A 27,701-nucleotide genomic window follows, 5' to 3' on the forward strand; every position below is an offset into this window, starting at 1 on the left:
TCCTGATTTTTTTTCAAGTTCAGGATCTAACAGATCCTCACATAAAGTCAGATCATGCACAGTGCTGAGTGCCCTTAATGGCAGCTGAAAGTGCTGAGTACCTCACAGAAGGAGTGAAGCTCTAATTCTTTGGTGTGAAGGGTGCAGAGCTAAACTGACCGTGCCAGATTTGAACATGTGGTGTGAATAGTTTAGCTAATGCAACCCTGAACACAGTGTGGCCTCAGTCCTGCGCCTAGATCTGCCTGGGCAGTGCCCGCATACAGCCCCACTGATTTCAAGCATTTGCCTGTGCAGAGCCATTTGCAGGATAGAGGAGATGGCTTAGGCTCCAAGACAACTCTTGGGCAAATTCCAGTTATGTAGTTATTACGTTTTGCCTGCAGACCTATCGTTCTATAGGGCCAATCAGATAAAGCATTCTTCACTTACAGGCTGATTCAATGTCTAATGAAGTCAAGGGAAAGACTCAAATGGACTTTAATGGGCACTGGATTAGGTCCTTTAGTTTCAATGACTGGTGTCTACATAGATTGTCATAAGGCGGGCATGGTGTGCAGACTGCTTTGGGATCTCTGGGTGAAAGTGCTCTTTATAAAGTCATTCGTTATCAACTAAAACACAGCAAAAATTCTGTTGTGATGTTACTGAGTCTGCAACCAGTTTATATTTTTCTGGTTCATCTCCAACTGATCTAGCATTCTGCTAATTAATTCAACTGGGTAAATCTCACAAGAAGGTACTGGATATGAAGCCTTGCTGAAAAGAACTCCAGAGTCTTTAAGGCTGTATGTTGTCTGCAGAATTGTTCCTTGCACTTGGACAGCAGAGCATGAAATGAAGGCCAAACAGAGGGCTGAAAGGCTTGTTTTATTTGTTAGCAGGGTCTCTTTCCCTCCCTGGCCTCCCCATCCCCCCACTTTTTTTTCTTTATTATTTTGAGCCTCATACAGTAGTATAAAATGACAGCCCTTTGGGTCTGATTTTCAGAGGTGCTAAGCATCCACAGTCCCTGCTGAAGTTAATGGGATTTGCTCAGCACTTCTAAAAATCAGGGCTTTTGTCATTCTAGTCTCCTTTGAAATGATCTAGGATAATTTTAAGTTTGTATGAATAATTTGTAATGTGATATAAACTTTATAAATACCCCAAAATTGTCTTAGAAGGCATTGGGATTGCATAGGGTGTAATGTCGAAGCAGAATTTCCTCTTTTGGTTTTTTAGATGGTTAATGAGTGGCAATGGAATTTCAGTCTCTGAAGAAATTTGAGAGCTACAGACATTTCACAGCATTCTAGAGACGTTTTAAAAAAATACCAGAAATGATAAAACGTTAGCTTTGTGGAATATTAGGTTTGAATGAAATTAAACACCAAAGGTATGTCTAGACAGCTACTAGACAACTGCGGCTGGCCCAGGCCAGCCAACTCAGGCTCATAGGGCTTGGGCTGCAGGGCTGTTTAACTGCAGTGTAGATGCCCAGGCTTCAGACTGCAGGCCAGGATCTAGGACACGACAAAGTGGGAGGGTCCCAGAGCTCTAGCTGCAGCCAGAGCCCGGAAGTCTACACTGCAATGAAACAGCCCTGCAGCCCAAGTCAGCTGTCATGGGCCAGCTGCGGGTTTTCCTTTGCAGTGTGGACATATCCCTCATTCCCCTGACAGGGTATAGTGAGATTTTTCTCTAGTGTGCAGTTTCTATGTTAAACACAAGAGGGTGTTAAAAGATCAGTAGTCAAATCTAATAATAACAGCACATGTCAACAAAAAGAAATCTACATAATCCACAGTTTCCTAAACTGCAGAGGTCTAAGAGAGATAGGGGAATGTGTAAATAACTAATTTAGAAAAAGGAGATTCAATAAAATTAAAATAGTTTTAAAAATCGATATATATTATATAAGCCAGGGGTCTCAAACACGCGGCCTGTGGAGTTATTTCCTTCGGCCTGCCATAGCTCCCCTCACTCCCCGCCTCCACCCCCCCAAAGTGTGCCACGTCCCTGCTCCTCCGCCTACCTCCCAATGCTTCCCACTGCCAAACAGCTGTTTGGCGGCGCTTAGGACTTTTCAGGAAGGAAGGGGGAGGAGCGGGGACGCAGCACACTCAGGGGAGGAGGCGGAGACGAGGCAGGGCTGGGGCGGGAATTTGGGGAAGTGGTTGGAATAGGGGCAGGTAGGGGGCAGAGTTGGGGTGGGGACTTTGGGGAAGGGGTTGGAATGGGGGCAGGGAAGGGGTGGGAAGAAGTGGGGCAGGGGTGAGGCCTCATGCAAGGGGTGGAGTGAGGGCAGGGCCTGGGGAAGAGGGAGGGGCTTTTGTATCTTTGTATGAAAAGATGTCAGTGATGAGGCCCTCAGGCCAATATACTAGTCCTCATGTGGACCTCGTGGTGATTTGAGTTTGAGATCCCTGACATAAGCTCTATAATGGTGTGTCTCTTTTAAAGACACCATATTGCTGGAACCTGAGAACCTCAGTTAGTGGCAAATGTAGAGTAGTCCAAAATGTGACTGAGGACAATGCCTCTGCTAGTTAAACAGTATTAAATCTGTACCCGTGCTTGGATTTGCTTTCCACTGAACAGTAGAAAGGTACATTAAATACCTTATTACAGAAAACATGAAGTGTAGGTATTCATTCAAAACATATCATTCACTGGAACACTGGATGTGCTGGCTATATTCCTATAGGTTAAGGATGCTACTGAGTCTCACAAAAAACATGTTGTATATGTTGTTTATACTTTCTTGGAGCTCAAGTCTGGCTGAAAAGTGATTTGGCAAGAAGGACTGTTTTGTGAAAAAGACTGTGGCAGGACTCAAAAAGAAGAAAGAAAATCATGAATGTGATGACAAGATACATATATAAGATACATGGTTTTGCAGTGATTGTGCAGTGTTTTGAAGCGTTGGCTGCTGAGAATACAAAGCATTTTAAGTTACTGCAACATTTAGAAATCCATCATCCGCAAGTGAAAGAAACGTCTGAGGGTTTAAAAAAAATGAAGAAGCACTTAGCCAGTTTGAGTAGTTGAATCTTGTTAATTTCTACCTCCAACATGAATGTCCTTCTGACATCATACGTTATCTCCATGAAAAATCCAACAGTGTTAGGTTCAGTGTTAGGTTTCATGCAGAAAATCTTATCCTTCTCTGCACAATAGATGTGATTGTAAAAGTAAGAACCAAAAAAATTCGACCAAACTGAAAGCAAGGCCATTGTCAAATAACTCCATGTTGGTGCCAAAAGTTTTACAATGGAGGGATCCTAAAATCTGGCCCCATTTTAAGGATGGAGGACAGTATACTGCAAAGCTGTAATCAAAGCATGACATACATATTCTAGAGGGGAAAAAAAAAAGTTTCTTTACCTTGGCTCCCTCCAAGAGTTGCTAGTCTGAAAGCTTCTTTAAGAGTTAAGCCTGTCTCGTTCACTTTATTAATTTGAAAGATATTAGATGCAGACATCGATTTCCTGATAGCATCAAGCATGGAGGCTGAATACCCACCAGCAACATCTACAATAGATCAAAATCTTAACAATTAGCTTTTGTTGGGGATAATGATCTGGGTGGAAACTGTATGAGTTTTAATTTAATATTACATAATGGCAGACAAGCTAAAAAGAAAAAGGTTCATTATGATGCCATCTTCAATGAGTCTATTGCCTAATTCCTAAAGAAGGTTTTATTATCTGTACATGAGCATCTCTGTAAGGGTAATAGAGATCATAAACAGAATAATATAGATTATCTTCCTACAATCTAGAAAATAATTCCAGACCCCACTCCTGTTCTTTTTTGACTAGTAGAACAAAACTAGCTTCCTTCACTTTCAAAACATGTCTCTAAAATTTTTTTTTGACCCGTTCCAGATGCAAGGCAATGGAAAATCAGGTCCACTGGTTGGGAGCATGTTAGTGCTTTGACGTGAAAATGTGGCAAGCCATTTGTGCACTAAATGGGCTCTAAATAAGTGATTCTGCAGTAAATTACTAACCTGTGCCAAGACCAATCTTCACATTGTGCTTCAAAACATTTTGTATGTTTAAAATGCCACTGCACAACCTGGATTGGAAAGAAACAGATCCTCCATGACAAATACAGAAAAGGACTTAAGGCTCATTCTTGCATTCAAGTAGTATGTAGGGGGGAGGGAGGGGTTTCCAGTGACAACAGAAAAAGAGGGCCCTAACACAGTTCCATGGCAATGTCTCTTCTGTATACTAAGCACTTCCCAAAATGTATGTAGTGGATGATGCCTACACAATAGAAATAAACAATTTGCATTCATAAACCTGAATTATAAAACCTTGATCATTAAAAGGATAAAGTAAAATTAAAATAAAAACTCACTATGCTACTTTTGTAGTCTTGTATTCATTGAGTGCCTCACTTACTGAAAATCAGGGCCTTAATATATTCAGGAAAGAAGACGGCAAAGAAGGCCAAAAATCAAAAGCAAAGATGAAGATATGCAAATTACAAACTGGCCATGTGTAACGTAATGCCATAAATGAATCAACTGAGCAGGAAGGGAAGGTTCCATGGGACTTGGAAGGTGGTTGATGGGGTTACTGGGCGTAAGGTGCATTGACACGATTGCTTGGATACTTGGCATGTCACCAGGGACCATTTTGGGGCTGAGATTGGTGACCACAGCTCTCCAGAGACCCCATGAAGGGAAAATGGTTACATTACACAAGAGGGCAGGAGCTAGAGGAGAGTAAGTGGTGGGAGAAGCCACTGAGGAGACTGAGTTAAGGCAAGGAGGGGGGCTAAATTCCCTGCTTCTTTAATTTACGTCTTCCAGCCTTTGGCATGAAAATAATACCAGTAAAATAAGACTTCTTTAGGGCCTGAGTTTGATCTTGCTCACACCAGTGTAAGTCAGGAGTAAATACACTGAAGTCAATAGAAGCGGTTAAATGCTTTTGAAAATCACGTCACTTATTTAGTCGCCTAAATAAACACTAAGAGCTTAGCTGCAGGCTTCCATTTTTAATATCTTGGCCTTCTTTCATATATAATGTGATATGTTGATGTAGAAAGTCAAGATAGTTGATCTATAAATATGAAAAATAAAAACAAAATCCATTTTATGATAAAATCTGTTTCAGGAGAACAGTTTAAACAAATCTGGGATTCCCTATGGAGCCAATTAATTGAGGCTACTGGGTTGCAGGGCTTGTCTAGTTCTAGAGAAATTATGCAACACTCTAATGTAAAACCACTCCACTAGAGCAAAATGGGGCTTGCCCCAGTGTGACTTATCTTGGTAACATGCAGTGACAGGTTTCAGAGTAGCAGCCGTGTTAGTCTGTATCTGTGACAGTGTTCCCAGGGTAAGTCACACCTGTGCAAACCCTAATGTAAACAAGCATGGAACTAGAGCTGTGCAAGAACTGGAATTTCTATTTCATGGGCAATTGCATGATTTTGAAATCTGTTTTCAGTCCAAATAAGAACACAATCAGAAAACTGAGAAATTTCCTGAAAAGTATTTTTGTTTTGAAGTCAAATGTTTAGTTCAAATGTTGATATTTTTATATTATAATATAAAGTAAATTTTGAAACAAAAGGTTGTTTTGAAATGGGAAATTATAACATTCCATTCCAATGAGAACATTGTCAGAATGCTTTGTTTCGCTTTTTTAAAATAAAATTTAATCAAAATCAACACATTTCAGGAAGCTTCAATTTTGACAAAACAGCATTTTTCAAATGAAAAATGTTCCATTGGGAAATTTTTGATCAACTGTACATAACACAAACCTCACTAATCTGGACAACCCCTCAGTATGCAACATTCTTCCCTTGTACCTTCCCCAAACTGCTCGGCCATGTCAGCTGGGTGCTATTCAGTCCTACAAGGAATATGTGGAGAGAGTGAGGGAACAGTAGACGGGGATTTCCTGTAAACCAGAGGTGAGAGTGGGGGTTTCCTGCTAAATCTGTAATGTGCTTCAACAGGGGGCAATGTACTAAAAGGGGAGAGATCCCAATTCTTACAGTTCAATGTATGACCAAAGAGCTCTGTCAGCACAAAGCAGTTCCTATTCCACATCATGCAGCAATGGAACATGAGCGAGTATTCCTCACTCTAGTGCAGGGTAGTCAGTAGGCAGACTGAGGGACAAATCTGGACCCCCAGATGCTTTTGAATGGACCCCCAAATCTTTTTATTTACTTATAGACATGATTATTGGTGTTGTTTTATTATTTTATCTGGAGTCTGGACCTTGACCAAGAAATTTGGACCTTGACCAAAAAAATTGACTACCCCTGGTTGCCCATGGTCCTATAAATCCTGACATCTAGTCACTACAGGTAGAAGTGATGCCACTGAACCACAGCCCTGCCTATTGTATCTCATTAGCTATTTCTTTACTTACATAAAGTTTGAATTGGGGCAATGGGCAATTGCAGCTCCTCGAAGACTAAAAAGTTTCAGCTCTTCGTCAGAGAGATGACAGCCATGGGCCATCACAGTCTGGAGAGAAACAACATAACACAGAAATTACTTTTTTTTTTTTTGCCTGTGAATTTATTATTATTTTGTTTTTATTATCCACAATGCCATTTCCCATTGTCAGAGGCAAAGCGTGTATTAAGGACTTCATCCAAGACCTATTGAAGTCAGTAGAAACCTCCCATTAACATGAGTGAGCTTTGAATCAGGCCTTAAATGACTAATCACTTCCCTTGGCTTTCTCTCCTTGCTTTAGATGAAAAATAATGGAGCTGATTCTTGCCCTGGCTCTATAGCTGGTCACACAGGAGCCACAAGGGACTGAGCAAGAATTCCCCAGGTGCATGAGCAGTGTACGTCTGATTTAATCACCCTTATGCTGCACCCCACACAGCCCTGAGATAGGGAATATGCTGGGGTACACTGAGGACAAGAGGATAGCACTAAACACTACAGAGATTCTGGGTTTGTTTCCTGCAATCCCGGTTTATGTTTTGCACAAGTATATCGGCTCTCGAACGTTTTTAAATTAAAGTTTGGTGTGGTAATTAAGTTTTTTTTTTCTTTTTGTAAGCTCCTACAATGTGGATTTAAAAAAAACACAATTTATAACATACTATATATATATGTGTGTGTATATATATATATATATATAAAGATCCTATACCTATATGCTTTATGTTATTTAACATGGACATAAACCCAGTGCTCTCCAACCAGCAGTCTGACATTTCAAAATATAACAAGTATCTCTCCCTTGCCCCAAATAAATCTCAGTTATTTTTTTAAAGTATTTGGCGTCATCTTTGGAATGATCAGATTTCCTGGAGGAGCCAAAGGGCTATACTGTTCATTTCACTGTTTTAGAACACAGTATGTTAGGGTGCCCAAAAGCTTAAAATTGCTTTTGTAATTTGGGTAAAGGGCTTGCAGCATTTTGGATCACAGTAGAAGTGTGTTGATGAAGTATTTATCTGTCACACACTACTTTATGGCTGAGGCATGCTACCTAGCCTGTGAAGGTGTCAGCATCTAGAAATATAGTAAAAGTTTTGGACAGTGATATTTTGCACAGTGAACACTCAACGTTTACAGGGACTTCAACTCAGCAGAAAACTTAAGCATGTTCTTAACTTTAAACACTTGAGTAGTTCCACCTGGGTAGTCCCATTGGAGTCATGGGCTGGATTCTCTATTCTGCGGAGTCTACCTTGCGCCACATAATTATGCCAGATGCCCCCTCCATACCTGGTGTAGGAGTGAGAGTGGCTATGGCAGAGTGGAACTCTGCTAGGCCCAATCTTCTGCTGACAAATAAGTTACAACTGTTCCCTTAAAGCCCTAACTTGCACAAGGGCCATCTGGCTCAGGACTCCCTAAATTCAGACTCAGTCGAAAATCCAGCCCAATGAGACTGGTCACATTTAAAGTTAAGCACATGCATAAAGTTATCCACTGAATCAGGTGTTAGAGAAGAAAAACCCTTCATCTCCAAACCTGCAAATGTGTATTTTGAAATGTTGGCATTACTTGTTAAAAAGTAAAACACAATGACATGTTGTTTTAGAAATTTTTACTCTTTAATTATGATTAGTTTTAAAGGAACAATTTATAGAGCAAGGAGTCTTGTGTCAGAAAGCACTGTTTGGTTCCTAGATTTTCCATAGGAATGTTCAATGCTTTACATAACAGTACAACAGGGCAGGGATATGTACTTTAGTAAGTCCTGTTTTATCATTAGTCAGCCTTGATCTGTGGTATTGTCAGGTGCATAACAGCTTATTGTGCATAGACTTTATCATTGTATGATAAGGGATGTTAATACTGCATTATAAACTAGTAATTTTATATTTATTTGTCTAATAAAAATGCTGTGTAGATGTGTACACTTGGAGGAGGCTTCCCAAGGCACAAAGTTCAGTGCCTCATTCCCAATGTCTTTCCAACTGCCCTTTGTGCCTTGGAAAATCTCCCCCTAAGATTTTAAATGTTTGACAATTTTAAGAAACATATGCGTATTTCTGCCCCAAATGTACATGTCAATATAAACCTAATAGTAACACTAAACACAACTGTATCCACTGATAAAGCAGAAGTTGACATTGCACCCTTAAAATATAGTTTGGAAAACATCACACACTCAAGATGTGTGTGAAAAACTGGGGATTTATATTGCCACTAGTTCAAACACACACGTAGACAAACAAGTTTTTATGCAACTTATTAGGAATTTGTAAACATCATTTGAAATATCTTGAAATTGCATGTTTACTACTCAGTGGGAAAAAAAGCGCGGGTGGGACAGGAGCTAGTAATAAAAATTAAAAATGTGCAATTCATATAATTTTAAAATGAAGTGGATCATACACAAGTCAAAAGGCCAAACCCTCAGGCAGCAGAAAGGGGTAGGAAAACTACAAGAGCAGGGTAGCTGGAGATTTCTCTGGGGAAATCCCCAAATGCTGCACAGACAGTTCTAAACCATCTGCTCCTGTTCCTTCTCCACCTCACTTCTCTAGGGGGCCATTACAAACCAGATTGGAGCACAAATTGTCTTTACCTGTGTCCTCTCCTAAAGAGTGCTGAGCATAGCTCTGGCATACCTGACTATTTAAAGCTTTTATTGTCTGTGATCAGTAAGTATCCCTATAGTAAATCATAGTTACATTATCTTCTCTCAGATTTCATTGCATCTCCTTGGATATACAGCAATGCAACTCAGTCAAGCCTGAGGGCAGTGAATAAAATTCACCAGTATATTGTCCATATTGATAAATCTCATAACCTATACTATAGAGTGTTCCATAACACTACCTTGCTTGTAAGTAGCTTGTTTTTATCATATAAATCAGCATAATTTTTATAGGCAGGAAACATTTGCTCCACAAGTTTGATTTCTCCATCATTCTCGCTTATATGACTCTGTAAGGGGGGAAAAAAACAGTAATCAGTATTTGCTTTTTTATTTAGATTTAAACAATACAAACTGACCATACAAATACTCTGGGTGGCCTAACAGTTAACTAGACTTGCAACTGTGATGCTGGCAGATCAGGTGTCGGCTCATGCCAAAGCCCTAAGCCTCAGTGAACACTGACAAAGAGATAGCTGGAAACCAGGCTGGCTTACTTGTGCGTTAGCATTGTTAAGATAAATATTAGAGTTGTAAGAATGTGTTTGGTGATTAGGTCTTATGAATAGTGCAGGATGCTGCATGTATTGATCTCTCTCATAACCTCTGTAGTACATCCTTTGCATTGTAAACATCTGTAATTGTGTAACTCACCGAACAGGAAAGAAGCATTAATTCGTGTAAAGTGCTGGTCATGCAGACAAGAGGGCCTTTGAAACCAAAGGAGCCATTGTAAGACATCACAATGCCAAAGACTTTGTTGATTGCCTTCCCCACTCATATGAAGAGGGGCCAACACTTGTTCTATCAGTTTGGACTCTGGGGAAAAGGGGATGAAAATCCCTGATAAGGAGAAACTGGATCCTTATGCTATCTAGAGTCTGAGGAGCAAAGATTCCTAAACATAAGCAAGAGATCCCCATGCTGTTTGGCATGGGTCAGCCTCAAAGGACATGTAGAGCTGCTTATTATAGAAGATCATATTACCTTTTAAATCTAAGACTGGTACTCATTTGTGTGCATTTGTTTCCTATTTTAACCTTGTAAATAACAATCATTTATTTTCTTAATTAATAAATCTTTAGTTAGTTCATTACAGGATGAGTTACAAGCATTCTTACTGGTGTGAGATCTAAGGTGCAAAATTGACCTGGGCAAAGTGACTGGCCCTTTGGGACTAGAAGTAACCTGAATATTTTTTGTCTCTGGTGTAAAAAGTGACTATCTGTCACACAGACAAGCTTGCCTGGATGGCAAGAGAGATCAGAATGCCCAAGGGTACTGTCTGTGACCTCACGTTAAGGCTGTATAGTGCCTGAGGAGTTTACACTAGTTACTGGGTGGATGAAATCTAAGTATAGAACTTGCAACCATTTGGGACCTCTGTCCTTTTTTGGGGGTCTGCACTGACATTGGCACTCATGGTCATGAGCCACTCCAGACAGCATGACAACAATCACAGAACGATGGCTAGACACTTTGTGCTGCTCTGCTAGTGCAAAGCAATTCTAAACCTGTGGACTCTGTCCCTGGAAGGTCTCCCCACCACAGGAGAAATCCTCAGATGGCACAGCATCAGTATAGCAGCTCCTACACTCCTCTTTTCCTAAACCTGGCATGCGTGGGACCAGGAAAAGGGGGTATGGCTGGGGTATCCAAGCACCAGGAGCGCAAGTACGGTGGAACCCTCCAGTACCACAAGAGATTTCTATTCAGTATGGGGTACCGGAAAGACGTGGGGCTGCCGGATGGCCCCACGCCGGCAGCTCCACACCTTCCCCCCACCCCCACAGACCTGTGTAGCCCTGCTGGAGGTCATGTCTGGGGTGGGCAGGGCTGCGCTCTGCTCCTTTTCCCGCTGCCGCAGCAGGGAAAGGAGCAGAACGCAGCTATGGCATTCATTCTTAACAGCACAATACATATACTAACAAACTGAAACCAAGGCTTTGTTTAAGTTTGTTAGCATATGTACTGCTGTTTTACGTTGGTCAGGAACAAGTCAAAGGCACAGGAGTTGGTCATTCGTGTCCTCCACCCACAAACAGTGCTATTAAGAAGCTGACTGAAATCAGTATGGGCACAGAACTAAAGGACTTAAGTGGCCTGGTTGACTGGATAAATGAAAGATGCACTTCTGGGCAGCAGCTCTTGTGGTTTTGCAGGCTGAGCAGCCTCTGTCCCTCCATATCTGGCTACATGCCTTTGGGGTTTGTTTTCTATTCCGCATGTGACAGCATGTGACAGCTGCTATTGTTTCCAGATGTGACCTTCATGTTCTGGAAAAATGTCTGATGATGAAGCTGGCACTACAAGATGAATCTAATACCAAACAATAAAATAGGGGAAATATGTAGGTCTCTGTCCAGAATAATATACAAGGGAGTTCAATCTAATTATGCAACAAGAAAATTTAGCTAACCTGTAGTGAAAAAAAATAAATTTCCCCTTGTAACACTTGGAGCTATGTTAGACCAAATATAGGGCTGAAACACTGGGGGAATTATTGTTTATAAGCCACTGTCTAGAAACAATGCACTACACCTGGCTAAAAGAGAGAACTCAAAGATCAAGAATGATTCTCCTATAAATCTTTCCTCCTTACATTTCCTCTCCTTTTCTCCATTCATATCTTCCTTCCCTCTCTGCTCCTTCCCTTATCTGTATCCTTGTGTGCGGTAGATGTGACGGTTTTATGTTTTGTGTGTATTGTATCTTTCGATTTCTAGGAATTTTTCACATCTGCAGAGCTCATTGCCTGTTTTGTTCCCAGAGGTGCTCAGTGTCCATAAACCAGGAGACATACAAAGACTTTGTTCTCCCGTGAAGATTTTATTTTTGTTGTTTTCCTTTGTCAAAAGTAAAACTCATTTGAGGTTGAAAAAATTTATGCTTTATTCTTTGTATGTGGAAGCATAGTATCCCCTTTTATAGTGGAGTGAGATTTGAACAAAGTTCCAACACATGGAAAATCAGTTGCATTTTACAGCTGGCCTCAGTGTGTTTAAGCATTAACCTGAATGAGTGCCAGTGTGCCTTCACTGACTACGTTCAAAGGTGCAGTCACACCCGAACAGCTAAAAATTAACCTTGCCCTTTTAGGCTAAACAGAGTCATGTCACTGGCTCCATCTCTGTTGTTACATAAGAAATATCAAAACTCCAGTGGGGCATGGTGCTGGCACATAGGGTCTCAGGTACATGGTGTGATTTTTTTCAGAATCACTTTTAGGAATAGTCATGTACGTGAAATAGCTGGTACTTATGGTTGTGCTATTTCTATGCATGTATATTCACCTTGGTATCTGAAGTTATGAATATTAGCTATGTTTACTACATGTTTGTTCCTGTGGTAATGCCCACAAGGTATTTAGCCAGCACATGAAGGGACAAGTCAAGTCGAATGGCCCATTAAGGAACACTTAGCTCAAAATGGACCCTGGAAAACACCTGTCTACATTTAATGGTCTTTTCCTGTGAACGTTGTAACTACAATATGGTGGGGGTGATGGACATGTAACTTGCCCATGTGACTCCAAACACCATCTTTCACAGTGAGAACAGATTTCCCTTCACTTGGCAGAAGCTAAAAGGTCCTGAAAACATCTCCACTGTGCCTCTTTCCTGCTCAAGCCTCTGGACTATGAAATATACTAATGGGCGCATTCTAACCAAGGGACTGAGGTCCTTCCAATGATTTGGAAGCAACCAGAGACTTGACATAAGCCAGCAGTTTATTCCATCACTGCTACAAATCTGATCCAAGAACTTGGCAATCATTTTGTGCTTAATTCCTTTAACCAGAGCCATCCCTAGGGTTGCCAAGCCAGCTCCTTTCAGCTGGCTAAATTCACAATCCCAGCAGCCAGACTCGAACTCTCAGCCTCCCTCCGGAAAGGTAAAGCAGTTGCATTTCCACTAGGCAGCTTTGCTTTCCTAGTGTCTGGTGGAGAGCAATACTCAGATAAAGGCAAGATGGCAGAAGCTTAGTTTGGACATAAGGGAGACACTGATAGTGTGTTAAGGGAAAGTGAGGTGATTGTCCTTCCTATCCTTCTTTCATTTAAGAAGTTTTCAATTTAGGGATCCTCAATGACACCTGGAAGTACAGGTAGCACCAGGGGCCCAAAGCATTATTTTACAACTGCATCTGTTTAACAGATGCAGTTGTAAAATTTTAGGCAGGTATGGGGGCCGGCAGAGGGGGCAGGAAGAGTGTGGGGGCCCCAGGCTGGGGGTGGGGAGGAATCACATGGAGGGTCATGTGCCTCACTCCCTGTATCCCTTCCATGAGTGCAGTACCGGCAAGAAATGATTTCTACTTGCACCACTGCCCAGCACAGCAATCCCAGATGCCACAATAGCCCCTCAAGGTCACTGGTGGTTGGCAAATGTTAAAGCAGCACTTTGGACCAGTGGGATAAGGAGTGAAGTGCCAGACCAACACAGACTAAATCCAGGTTCAGGGCAGCACAAAGGAGACCTTTGCCCCCACTTCCTCTGATCTGCTGTGTACTCCTCTGGTGTGGCTAAGAATCTCATCCATTCTGTGCTGTCTCTGGAACATATGTTTCCAATATTTACAAATATCCCTTCTTGGAATGTTAAATAACCCAAAAGTAGTTTGAGTATAGTATGTAATTAAGACTGTGTAACCAAAAAGTGTCTGCCAGCTGTAAGCTTTAAAAAGCACTTTAATTCTAAATTGCAGGAACTTAATGACACAGTAAGATGCACTTCTCTTTTAACAATGTTAAATTAAGATGCTTTGAATACAAAGGTTCATTCTTTTCTGTGCTGAGATCTGCTTTGTGCAGGAGAAATGAGGAGCTATTGGTTATAGTTCTCCAGGATGATCTCACCTATGCCTGAGCTGGCACAGGGATATAGCAGCAACATTAAACAAACAATTGGTTATGGTCCCCAAAGATCATGCACCAGCTGGCATTGCTGAAGCACACACTGGTCCAGCTATGACCCCCCCTCCCCCGCCCACTCCCTGTGTTGGAGAGTGCAGGGGGCTGACAACTTCCGTGGAATTTAAAGACAGACTCAAAGTTAAGTGTTTTGCTCAACTGGGCAGTATGACAGATATGGCAATTTCCTGCAATATCTTTGGGAGATCTTATTGAATTAAGTTTATGCATCTTTGAAGTTCATTGTGTTAAATGCAAAGGTTATGTATGTAAGGGCCTCAGTGATCAACAGACTACATTGAACAATGTGGCAGACAAGAATGAACTTTCGAGAAAATGCATGTGAAGTGGATTTCCTGGGAAATATCTAGGGGGAAGTTAATGAAAATCCCCACCCCTGCCTCTGGTTATGCAAAAATCCCAACCCTGTGAAGCTATGCCCTGAGGAAAGAGAGACTGTCTGCCTATTACCTGTTCACAGGGTCCCAAGCTCAAAGGTCCAAACTGTATAAAGGAGTGACTCACATATTTATAGGTGTGCTTGTTCTGAGCTAACAGCTGAAAACCCTTGGTGGGGTTTGAAGGACTGGCCAGACCCCATGTTGGAGAAGGGGGGTGATCTTCGGTAAGCTTATCAGTTTGCGTGTATGTTCCTTTATTGTTTTAATACGTTTTCCCTGTAATGCTTTTACCTTAAGAATAAATGTGCTTGCTTAGAAAAGGCGATTGGTAACTTCTAACTGAGGGCAATTACACTGTATATAGCCTTGGAGGAGAAATCAAAGCAGGCCTTGTTAGGCAATCTGACTTGCTGGGGAATTCACAGAGTAGGCAGGGAACTGCACAGCCTGGTAAAACCCCAGTCAGGAGAGACAGACACACATGTATCCATCCGAGACAGGTGAGATGAGGATCTGGGAGTCTAGTGTGGGTGCCCTTGCTGGGCCGTGAGAAGGAATACAGGTGTAGTTGCCCTGAACTATAACAGGCAATATCAGATAAACAGTGAAGCTTTTGAAACTGATTTCTCATGAATGTTTCCTGACCTGTGAGTTTTCTCCCAGTGAAAAAAGTTATTTAGACAGCTCACAAATCCTACCTGCACATGAATATCATGAGCCTTCGCAAAGTCACCAAGTCTACTCAGCAACTCCTCAGTGCAGGAAGGTCCAAAACGAGGCGTCACTATGGGTTGTACCTTTTGATACTGAAAATATTCAAATTGCATACTTGAGATTGCAAATAAGAATCCGTATATCAGGGCCAAGAGTGCACTGACCCGCTAGCTTATATGATGATGAAAAAGGAGTGGGCTTTATTTTGTATTGTTTTCTTTTCCTACTGCATCCATTGCTCATATGAATGAATCTCTATACAGCAATTTTCTGATTTTTATTACAACCATTGTCACAGGAATAGAGAATCAAAGTTTTTTCAGTAAGTCATTTTAGTGGACTATAAAGATTTTTTCTATAAGCAACCTTCCCTGAAATCACTGAGATTTTAACTGGACTGGAAAAATATATTCATGTCCATTGTCAAAAGGCAGCCATGCATTGGCCAGTAAGGGGTGAATTAGGTAATTTAATAGGCCTTTCCCATCTCTGATTTCTATGATCCAGATTGTGCCACTAAGTGTGTCTACACTACAATAAAATACCCGGTGCATGGCCCCTCGGGCTCGTGAAGCTTGGGCTGTGGGGCTATAAAATAGTAGAGCAGACATTTGGGCTCAGGTCGTGGGGTCTCAGAGCCCGGGCTCCAGCCCAAGCCTGAATGTCTACACTGCTATTTCTAGTCAGGCAGCTTAAGCCCTGTGAGTGCAAGCCAGCTGACTCAGGCTCTTGGACTTGGTGCCACAGGTTTTTTATCACCGTGTAGACATGACTTAAGACACAGCTTGAAGTAGGGGTTGATGCAGGTTGCAGGTAGTTCCAGGAAGCACCGGATTTCCTGTGCCTTCCTCTTGTTCCAGTTTCTCCACTCTATGCAGGTGCATTGGCTACAATCTGGCTCCTGACTTCCATAGACAGGAAGATTAGTGAGATGACCAGACATATCAAGCAAGGAAGGCATTTGTGACCTATAATATACAGGAGGTCAGACTATAATATGATCTACTGGTCCTTTCTGGCCTTAAACTCTAGGCCTCTAAGATAACTGTACTCAACAAAGTAGAATTAGCCATTAAATTTAAGCACGGCATTTTGGGTTGAAGATTGCCAACAGAATAGCAAATAGCATAACAGTCAAACTGCAGCTGGGCAAGTGCCTGGCAACTACTGTTCTCCCTGATGGCCCTCACGTGCAGCATGCCAGCCTGTCGCTGTGCATGTGACACCACTAGAGAAAGTGCCCGATGTTTTGGCCTGCAGTCTCTTCACCTCAGCTCCCAGCTGCAGTTTGAAAATCAGGTCACTGATTTCATAGAATCATAGAATATGAGGGTTGGAAGGGACCTCAGGAGGTCATCTAGTCCAACCCTCTGCAAGAAGCAGGACCAATCCCCAATTTTTGCCCCAGATCCCTAAATGGCCCCCTCAAGGATTGAACTCACAACCCTGGGTTTAGCAGGCCAATGCTCAAACCACTGAGCTATATTTAGGTAAGTAAATATGGATTTAGGTGCCTAACTTTAGGCATCAAGCTTGAAATCTTGGCAACAAGTGTCATACAAATGAAACCACTGAAAAAAGAAATGTAACAAGGAAAAGCCGTAACATTCCTTGACTATAGTAACAGTGCCATAAAATATATCTGCAGTTTTTCTTTAGAATCTTCTTCACACACGTGACCGAATGTACTGATCCAAAAAACTAATGTGGAAAAGGATTATTAACTTCAGTGTAAAGTTGTGGCACCATACTGCCATTATCTTAAAACACAACTATTTTTTTCTGAGTTAAACAAAGATTTCTCTTCATAGCATGGTTTATAAACAGTGAAATAATTTATTAGCTTATTTCTTCCTATGACCATAGAATTGTTCTTTATAGGAAGCTGAGCAGTTTTTAAGAAAATAAAAATTATTTTTCCAAGTATAGTATTCTGCAGTGCTCTGACCAAACAATATTGAATGTATGGTGTCACACTGATATTTGCCAACTCAAACCCACAGCTCCAAACAGGTTTGTGCAGATTCAGGATATAATTGGTCAATGAATCTACCTTTACTGATTTGTCACTAGCGTTAACAATTTTATTCATTCAAACTGGATTGTTTTCTTCCAAATCTTCATTTTATTGCCATAGAAAAAACGGAATGCAAAAGTGAATATAAACAAAGAAGTGAATTTTTGCCATTTCATACAGAGCAAATAGGGGAAAAAAGTACACGACAGTATGTAAGTTATGCTGCTGATAAAAAAAAAAGCAACTCTACTTACTTTCTTTTCTAGTAGTTCTCTAACAAACCTGAAGGGGAAAAAAGTAAAAACCAGTATAATAAATTAAGAAATCTAGGAAAAATATTTACCTTTAATGTTTAATTAAGTGCTTCACATGTGAATCAGTTTTACGTAGAAAGTTGAAAATGGTAATGGCCACTTTCGGAGCAAGTGTAAATCAGCATAGATCTATTGAAGTCAGCAGAACTACACCAATTTTCACCAGCTGAGAATCCGGCCCTAAATATGCAGAAGTTTTATCACTTGTAGTAATTAACCCCAGACATGTGGTAATTACTCTGTGTTCTCACTGGAAACCAAATACATGTTATACTAAATCAATGGAAAGCATGATTATATGCTATAGCAGCCCTATTAAAAAAAGACATCTTAATTTTGGCTGCACATGAATTTAAATCAGAGCATAGAATCTATTCTATTATTTAAAATCCTATTTTTAGAACATTGCAATATTTTATGCTTCATTTACAGTAGTTACATATATTGAGATTTAAACTGATAGACGGTCTATCCTTCATTCACTTAACATGCCCAGAGGGGTATCCTTTTATTTTCCAGGGAGCATTTATGTACATTTTAGAGTGTGCAATATTTACACATTTGAAAACATAATGTGGATTTATTTGTTCCATTCAAAACAATAGAGTAAAGCACAAGTGTCTCTACAAATATATATACATTTTTAAAATCAGGTCAGGACATTAGAGTTGAGCAAAAGCTGGCCCCCAGATCATACCATGTCCCCACATTTTGGAAGGTGGGAGTATTCTGAGGGCCTGTGATGCAGGGAGACAGGATTTTAATGTTCCTGGGGACCCACCCAGTGGGTGTCAGGGTGGCGGCAGAAAAGGTCCTTGGTGTCTAGAGGTTCACCAGGGACAGAGGTTCTTGCAAATCTTGGACAGTTCAGGGGTTTACAAGGAAAACTGAAACGAATCAGTTTCATCTACTGTAGTTTCAGGTTTAAATACAGTTTTTTTTATCAAGACTTCAGACTTTCCCACCTACTTTCCTCCCAGTTCTGCCCACTTACCACTTTCTCTCCACACTTTTTGGTACAAGATAAATGCAAGGTATTTATATATCACCTCCATATATGCGATCGAAGCAATTCGCTGTAAGTTATTGGAATCTATGTGATAAATTATGGGACTATGTGGTAAACCACATTTATTTCATTCTTTTGACTTCCTAACCTAACTATGCTCACGAATTTACCGCTAATATTCTAAAACTCTGAGCAGTTCTCAAATCGTGACCATATTTAAAAAAAAATTAAGTTGAACATGCCAAAAAAGTTTCCTTTTTTAATAGAAAGGAAGAGTTTTTTTTCCCCACAGTTCATGGCTGAAGTCCAGGTCACACAAAAGCAAACCTTCCAGGCTGGACACAGCTATCTTATCCATGAGAGTTGGAATTCCTCTTTTCCAAAATTATAGAGTATCCATTCTTATTATAGTCTTGAGATACTGAATCTCAAACATGACAGGAATGTACAGAAAAGCCGTTTTAGATCATTCTGATGTTTTAAACAAGAACCGGAACTAAAGGTCCTCTCTCTCTAATGCAGCAGTTCTCAACCTGTGGCCCAATTAGCGCACAGCTGTGGCCCAGCTCAGCTGGGTGCTCAAGGCAAACCCGCATGGCAGAGTCCGGGTTCCTGGCTGCCCAGCACAGTGGGGTCCAGGCTGCCCCGCCGCCCAGCATGGCGGGGTCAGGGTCAGGTCGGGGCTGCCAGCCCGCCCCACATGGCGGGAGTCCAGGGTTGAGGCTGCCAGCTGGCCCCATGGGGTCGGGGGTCCGGGGCAGCTGTGGGGTTGGGGGTCTGGAGCGGCCAGCTGGCCCCACGTGGTGGGGGGTCCGGGATCTGAGGCAGGCAGCCCCCCGGCTCTACACAGCGGGGGTTGGGATCCGGGCTACCGCTGACCTACCACTCAGCCCCTGCGGCCCAGGTAATACAGTGTGGGACACATATGCAGCTCACAATGATAAATAAGTTGAGAACCACTGCTCATATGCCTATACTTCTGCAGTTGGTATTAAGGAAACCTGGGTGAACAGCCAAGGGGAAAAAACATTAGTACAATACTAACACCAGTTTTTAAACCTTTTTTTAAAAAATACCTCTTCTTTAAATATATGCCATTAAAAAAAATCCATGAAAATTTGCAGTGGTAAAAAGATTTTACTAGCATTCACCTGGGATAACCTACGTAAGTAATGTGGAAATTCCAGACTCACTCCACAAAGTATTTAGATTGCTGTATGTTACATTATCCTGTATTCCCAATATGGTCCTGATCCTGCAAAACACTTAAGCATGTGTGTGACTACTCATATGAGTAAAATTACACATGTGCTCAAGTGCTTGCAGGGTAGTGACCTGTATATTCACAAAATGGCTCCCAGATCAGCATTCATCCATTTTCCCAATCTGGTGCCCAATCTAATTCATTATTCTCCGGGGGAAGGAGACCAAAGCCTTGAGGTAAGTGGGAAAGCGGGATACCGGGAGGAAGCACAGGCAGGAATGTCTGTGAGGGGAGGGCTCCTGCCTCATACTGAGAATGAGGGGCCATCAGCAGGTTATCTCAAGTGCTTATATACGAATGCACAAAGCCTTGGAAACAAGCAGGGAGAACTGGAGGCCCTGGTGATGTCAAGGAATTATGACGTGATTGGAGTAACAGAGACTTGGTTATAAACTGTTCAGGAAGGACAGGCAGGGCAGAAAAGGTGGGGGAGTAGCACTGTATGTAAGGGAGCAGTATGACTGCTCAGAGCTCCGGTACGAAACTGCAGAAAAACCTGAGTGTCTCTGAATTAAGTTTAGAAGTGTGAGCAACAGGAGTGATGTAGTGGTGGGAGTCTGCTATAGACCACCGGACCAGGGGGATGAGGCTTTCTTCCGGCAGCTCGCAGAAGCTACTAGATCGCATGCCCTGGTTCTCATGGGTGACTTTAATTTTCCTGATATCTGCTGGGAGAGCAATACAGCGGTGCATAGACAATCCAGGAAGATTTTGGAAAGCATAGGGAACAATTTCCTGGTGCAAGTGCTAGAGGAGCCAACTGGGGGGGGGAGCTTTTCTTGACCTGCTGCTCACAAACTGGGAAGAATTAGTAGGGGAAGCAAAAGTGGATGGGAATCTGGGAGGCAGTGACCATGAGTTGGTTGAGTTCAGGATCCTGACACAGGGAAGAAAGGTAAGCAGCAGGATACGGACCCTGGACTTCAGGAAAGCAGACTTCGACTCCCTCAGGGAACGGATGGGTAGGATCCCCTGGGGGACTAACATGAAGGGGAAAGGAGTCCAGGAGAGCTGGCTGTATTTCAAGGAATCCCTGTTGAGGTTACAGGGACAAACCATCCCGATGTGTCAAAAGAATAGTAAATATGGCAGGCGACCAACTTGGCTTAACGGTGAAATCCTAGCGGATCTTAAGCATAAAAAAGAAGCTTACAAGAAGTGGAAGGTTGGACATATGACCAGGGAAGAGTATAAAAATATTGCTCGGGCATGTAGGAATGAAATTAGGAGGGCCAAATCGCACCTGGAACTGCAGCTAGCGAGAGAGGTTAAGAGTAACAAGAAGGGTTTCTTCAGGTATGTTGGCAACAAGAAGAAAGCCAAGGAAAATGTGGGCCCCTTAATGAATGAGGGAGGCAACCTAGTGACAGAGGATGTGGAAAAAGCTAATGTACTCAATGCTTTTTTTGCCTCTGTCTTCACGAAGAAGGTCAGCTCCCAGACTGCTGCGCTGGGCATCACAACATGGGGAATAGATGGCCAGCCCTCTGTGGAGAAAGAGGTGGTTAGGGACTATTTAGAAAAGCTGGACGTGCACAAGTCCATGGGGCCGGACGAGTTGCATCCGAGAGTGCTAAAAGAACTGGCGGCTGTGATTGCAGAGCCATTGGCCTTTATCTTTGAAAACTCGTGGCGAACAGGGGAAGTCCTGGATGACTGGAAAAAGGCTAATGTAGTGCCAATCTTTAAAAAAGGGAAGGAGGAGGATCCTGGGAACTACAGGCCAGTCAGCCTCACTTCAGTCCCCGGAAAAATCATGGAGCAGGTCCTCAAGGAATCAATCCTGAAGCACTTACATGAGAGGAAAGCGATCAGGAACAGCCAGCATGGATTCACCAAGGGAAGGTCATGCCTGACTAATCTAATCGCCTTCTATGATGAGATTACTGGTTCTGTGGATGAAGGGAAAGCAGTGGATGTATTGTTACTTGACTTTAGCAAAGCTTTTGACACGGTCTCCCACAGTATTCTTGTCAGCAAGTTAAAGAAGTATGGGCTGGATGAATGCACTATAAGGTGGGTAGAAAGTTGGCTAGATTGTCGGGCTCAACGGGTAGTGATCAATGGCTCCATGTCTAGTTGGCAGCCAGTGTCAAGTGGAGTGCCCCAGGGGTCGGTCCTGGGGCCGGTTTTGTTCAATATCTTCATCAATGATCTGGAGGATGGTGTGGATTGCACTCTCAGCAAATTTGCGGATGATACTAAACTGGGAGGAGTGGTAGACACGCTGGAGGGCAGGGATAGGATACAGAGGGACCTAGACAAATTGGAGGATTGGGCCAAAAGAAATCTGATGAGGTTCAATAAGATTAAGTGCAGGGTCCTGCACTTAGGACGGAAGAACCCAATGCACAGCTACAGACTAGGGACCGAATGGCTAGGCAGCAGTTCTGCGGAAAAGGACCTAGGGGTGACAGTGGACGAGAAGCTGGATATGAGTCAGCAGTGTGCCCTTGTTGCCAAGAAGGCCAATGGCATTTTGGGATGTATAAGTAGGGGCATAGCGAGCAGATCGAGGGACGTGATCGTCCCCCTCTATTCGACATTGGTGAGGCCTCATCTGGAGTACTGTGTCCAGTTTTGGGCCCCACACTACAAGAAGGATGTGGATAAATTGGAAAGAGTCCAGCGAAGGGCAACAAAAATGATTAGGGGTCTGGGACACATGACTTATGAGGAGAGGCTGAGGGAACTGGGATTGTTTAGTCTGAGGAAGAGAAGAATGAGGGGGGATTTGATAGCTGCTTTCAACTACCTGAGAGGTGGTTCCAGAGAGGATGGTTCTAGACTATTCTCAGTGGTGGAAGAGGACAGGACAAGGAGTAATGGTCTCAAGTTGCAGTGGGGGAGGTTTAGGTTGGATATTAGGAAAAACTTTTTCACTAGGAGGGTGGTGAAACACTGGAATACGTTGCCTAGGGAGGTGGTGGAATCTCCTTCCTTAGAAGTTTTTAAGGTCAGGCTTGACAAAGCCCTGGCTGGGATGATTTAATTGGGGATGGGTCCTGCTTTTGAGCAGGGGGTTGGACTAGATGACCTCCTGAGGTCCCTTCCAACCCTGATATTCTATGATTCTATGATTGTAACAGGTCCTTCATGTTAAACCTCAGCCTTTTCAGAACAGTCATTAAAAGAAGCATGTGTACTCACGAATTCATACATGTGCACTGTATGGATCAGATTCTTCTCCCATTTACACTGTTGTAAATTAGGAGCAATTCCAGTGACGCAGATTTGTTGCATTAGTGGAAAACTGGTATAAAAGGAGAATCGGATGTTTGTTTTTGTTGTTTTTTTAAAGGATGAATAAAAGTTACTTCCTACACCTTAAAGTTTTAGGCTTAATTCTTAACTAGCCTTCCTGTGCTCTCTCACTTTTATTAAAAATACAATTTTTAAAGATAATACTATCAGTATAATCATTTTACCTTTCTGTCTCCTTGACAGATTCATCAGTGCTTTCCTTGTATTCCGGAACAAATTCATTGAGATCCATGCAAACTTTGCCAACAAATGCTCGCTGACCAAATTTATCTGTGAAATGTATAACAGAATAAAACTCAAAATCAGTTGTTTTCCAAACAAACTGCTAGCAAGATCTGCACTTAAAACCAGAGTAACAAATTCTGGCCCAGATAACTTCATTTAAGAGTGAACAGTGCCCATGTTCTTCATCTTTAGACTGAGACTTTTTAGCCTAAAAGGAAAATATTTTGATAAAGTAATGAGCAACAGAGATTTAAATGGAAACTCTGAACATTACCCTAGTACTCGCTACTGAAAACATTATAAATAAGGGCTAGATTGTGCCAGTTACACATAGTCCAGAGTGCAAAACTGCTGAAGGAAGAGCACTGGCAGGCAGACTGCCTCCCAGAATTCCCCAACCCACACAAGGATCATGCATGCCACCACATCCTTTTGTGGCTTGCAGCCTGCTCCTTCTTGTATGTCATCTGCCTGCACAGGTCAGTTGGAGGTCACAGCCTACCTTCCTGTCCCTTTTGGGCAGTGCTTAATTTGTAATGAAAGAGATGCTGGGGCTCAAGCAATTTTTTTTACATTCATAACTGGTGCAGCAAGCACAGAGGTGCCAGGGCTAGGAATTGCCAAGCCTAGAGGTACCGGGCTCAGCCCTGGCAAAAATTAAGCACTGCTTTTGGGGCACTGTGCATCCATTAGGAATTGGGGAATGACTGTAATCCTGCCTGGATTTTCCATGGGCCACACCAGGGTGGTTGAAAGAGTCGTCTTTGTCTTCCCCCCACTGCTGCACTGTACGTGCACTCCAAAAGAGCCAGGCAGAATCTAGTCATTAGTGAATACACTGTTGCTGTCTTCATAGGCATGTGGCAATTCTCCAAAGAGGGCCATATTATTGGAGGTTAACGTACCCCCCCATCCATATTACACATCATTTGAAAGCTTATTTTATGTACATTTAAAAGAGGTATAATGTGGAACTGTCCAGCTGTGCTGTAGGCCTGTAGGTGAAGTGAAACAATGGTACCCAGAATGAGAGCGTGACATTTTTGCACAGTTCCAGAAACACTGCAGCATGACTATGACTACAGTTTTTCTGTTTAAATTAAACACCAGATTAAGGTGTTAAAATTATAGGTCAAAGATACCAAATGACAATAGATTAAAAGATCTTTTTGGGTTTTTGCATGGGCAAGAGTTGTTGGTGTTGTTTGCCAGAAACGATGAAGTTGTTTGGCATCTGCAATATGCAATTTTGCAATATACTAATACAGTGGTTCTCAACTTATTTATTACTGGGGGCCCGGAACTCAGACCCCACCACGCAGGCTGGCCTGTAGCACACAGCTGAGCTGGGTCACAGCTGTGTGCTAATTGGGCCACATGCAGCCTGCGGGTTGAGAACCACAGTATTAGCATGAAATGTTTTCACATCATATATTCTTAATTGTCAAAGTACCTCACAGTGATTATAATAGTTTTCTATATTTTCAGTTGATATTTTCTGACCAGATCAGTCTCATACTGAAGGTTGTGTACCCATAGCAGTAGATTGTGCTCCGACAGTTTGTACTGCATAGTGGGTAGATATAGATGTATGTGAATTACTAATGCAATGCTTCCATTTGTAAGTTTTTGTACATATAATGTAGCATCTAGTCTGCCTAATAGAAGGTTTTAAACTGTAATTGCCTAGGCATACAAGACTAGCCTTTGAAATATTCTAAAAAATTAGCTTTTTAGTTCAATGACACTTATGCACAGTTCAGTATTCGTATTAGAGATGATAATACACAGCTTCAGTCAAAGTGCTCACTAATCAAAAATGACCATTTTGATACTGACATAAAAGTGTAAGAATGGCCATACTGGGTCAAACTAATGGTCCATCTACCCAGTACTCTGTCTTCCGAGAGTGTCAAATATCAGACACTTTAGAGGGAATGAATAGAACAGATCAATTATCAAATGATCCACATTCCCTGTTATCCAGTCCCAGCATCTGGCTGGCAGAGGCTTAGGAACGCTGACAGCATGGGGTTGCATCTCTGACCATCATGGCTAATAGCCACTGATGTACTGTATCCTCAATTAACTTATCTAAATCTTTTTTGAATACAGTTATAGTTTTGGACTTTACAACATCGTCCAGCAATGAGTTCCACAGATTGACTGTGCATTGTGTGAAGAAGTATTTCCTTTTGTTTGTTTTAAACCTGCTACCTGTTAATTTCAATAGGTGATCCCTGGTTCCTGTGTTATGTGAAGGGGTAAATAACGCTTCCTTATTCACTTTTTCCACATCCTTAATGATTTTATAGACCTCTATCATGTCCCCCCTTTGTCGACTCTTTCCCAAGCTGAACAGTCCCAGTCTTTTTCATCTCTCCTCATACAGAAGCTGTTCCATACCCGTAATCATTTTTGTTGCCCTTCTTTGTAACTTTTCGCTTTCTAATATATCTTTTTTTGAGATGGGCTGACCAGAACTGCACACAATATTTAAGGTGTGGGCATAACATGAATTTATATAGTATCATTATGATATTTTCTGTCTTATTATCTATCCCTTTTCTAATGGTTCCTAACATTGTTAGCTTTTTTGTCTGCTGCTGCACATTGAGCAGATGTTTTCAGAGAATTATCCATAATGATTCCAAGATCTTTCTTTAGTGGTAACAGCCAATTTTGACCCAATTATGTATGTATAGTTGTGATTATATTTTCCAATGTGCATTACTTTGCATTTATCAACATTGAATTTCATCTGCCATTTTGTTGCCCAGTCACCCAGTGTAGTGAGATCCCTTTGTAGTCTGCTTTGGATTTAACTATTTTGACTAATTTTGTATCATCTGCAAATTTTGCCACCTCACTATTGACCTTTTTTTTCCAGATCATTTGTGAATATGTTGAGCAGCACTGGCCCTAGTACAGACCCGGGGGGGGGGAGGAACATCACTATTTACCTCTCTCCATTCTGAAAACTGACCATTTATTCCTATCCTTTTGGTTCTTGTCTTTTAACTAGTTTCTGATCGAGGACAAGATCATCCCTCTTATCCCTTGACAGCTTAGTTCGCTTAAAAGCCTTTGGTGAGGGACTTTGTCAAAGGCTTTCTGAAAGTCCAAGTACACTGTATCCACTGAATCACCCTTGCCCATGTGTTTTTGACCCTCTCAAAGAATTCTAGTAGATTGGTGAGGCATGATTTTCCCTTTACAAAAGCCATGTTGACTCTTTGTCAACAAATCATGTTACTGATGTCTGATAATTCTGTACTTTATTATGATTTCAACTAATTTGTCTAGTACTGAAGTTAGGTTTACTGGCCTGTAATTGCCAGGATCACCTCTGGAGCCTTTTTCAAAAACTGGCATCATATTAGCGATCCTCCAGTCATCTGGCACAGAAGCTGATTTAAATGATAGATTACATATCACACTCAAATATGAAATTGCATGACTACTGAGTTCTGTAGCGAGGAAGTGTGGCCTCCCTCACAGGCAGAAGTGGAGGGGACACCACAAGCCACCTGGTGCGTGGAACGAGGAGGGCCACGCCCTACATGCTAGAAGCAGAGGGATAGGACAGGAAGGGGAAATATAAAAGGCCAGCCCAGCCCAGCCACTCAGTCTGGAGGGAGCTGCCAAAGGAGACAGATGCATCTTCCCCGCTGCTGGAGTCAGAAGTCAGGGAGAACTGCTGCTGCCATGAGGACCAGTCTGACCTTCCAGAGAGCCCTGTCACTCCCAATGCTGAAGAGCTACTACCACTACCCTTGACAGAATATCTTGAGGAGACTGAGGGGGAGAATAGGAAGCAGCCCAGGGGAGCCAGACTACCATCTGGCTATGGTGATGCCAGAAACATGGTCCGCGTGTTTCAGGTGGATTCCCGGCTGACCCAGTTGCAGACCACTCTTCCACTGTTAGGGCCCTGAGCTGGGATGCGGTGGAGTTAGGTGGGCCCGCATCCCCACTACTATCCCACCCCTAGGGTGGCAGTAATCCCCCTCCTTAGCCCAAAATGCCTGTGCTCCTCGAGTGTCCCTACTCGAGCCCCACAGACTGTGTTTGGTGCTCACTCCTGCTGGAGCCCCACTTAAAGGCGGGGTGAATAAACTGCTACAGCTCTGCCTGACTGCAGGCCACAGCCCAGCCTGTTTACAGCCCTGCCCTGCTTGAAGGCCAGGCCCCCTTGAAAATCAGTAATTCTCACCTTTTTTTCTTTGCTTGGAAAAGACGCTAGCAGACTAAGGAGGAGGCGTAGCCTCTGTCAGAGGCAGAAGCGGAGGGACAGCCACGCCAGCTTACAAGTTCCTTCAGAACTCTTGGGTAAATACCATCTGTTCATAGTGACTTATTACTGTAAATCAATTTGTTCCAAAAAATCCTCAATTGACACCTCAGTCTGGGACAATTTCTCAGATTTGTCACCTAAAAAGAATGGCTCAGGTGTGGAATCTCCTTCACATCCTCTGCA

The 27,701-nt window shown here is 42.3% G+C and overlaps 1 protein-coding gene across 2 annotated transcripts in view; it reads right to left on the reverse strand.

Moving 5' to 3' along the window:
* Positions 1-27,701, reverse strand: part of GDA (guanine deaminase) — a 56,918-nt gene that overhangs the window by 8,921 nt on the left and 20,296 nt on the right. For both annotated transcript variants that reach the window (XM_048849855.2, XM_048849853.2), the window contains exons 5-11: positions 23,161-23,266; positions 17,400-17,427; positions 15,113-15,220; positions 9,284-9,391; positions 6,393-6,490; positions 3,998-4,065; positions 3,370-3,516 (exon numbers count right to left, since the gene is read on the reverse strand). In XM_048849855.2, the coding sequence (XP_048705812.1) occupies positions 3,370-3,516; positions 3,998-4,065; positions 6,393-6,490; positions 9,284-9,391; positions 15,113-15,220; positions 17,400-17,427; positions 23,161-23,266 (663 nt within the window). The remainder of the gene's footprint in view (positions 1-3,369; positions 3,517-3,997; positions 4,066-6,392; positions 6,491-9,283; positions 9,392-15,112; positions 15,221-17,399; positions 17,428-23,160; positions 23,267-27,701) is intronic.

This window comes from Caretta caretta, chromosome 5 (genome assembly GCF_965140235.1).
Source record: "Caretta caretta isolate rCarCar2 chromosome 5, rCarCar1.hap1, whole genome shotgun sequence".
Classification (NCBI taxonomy): Eukaryota; Metazoa; Chordata; order Testudines; family Cheloniidae; genus Caretta; species Caretta caretta.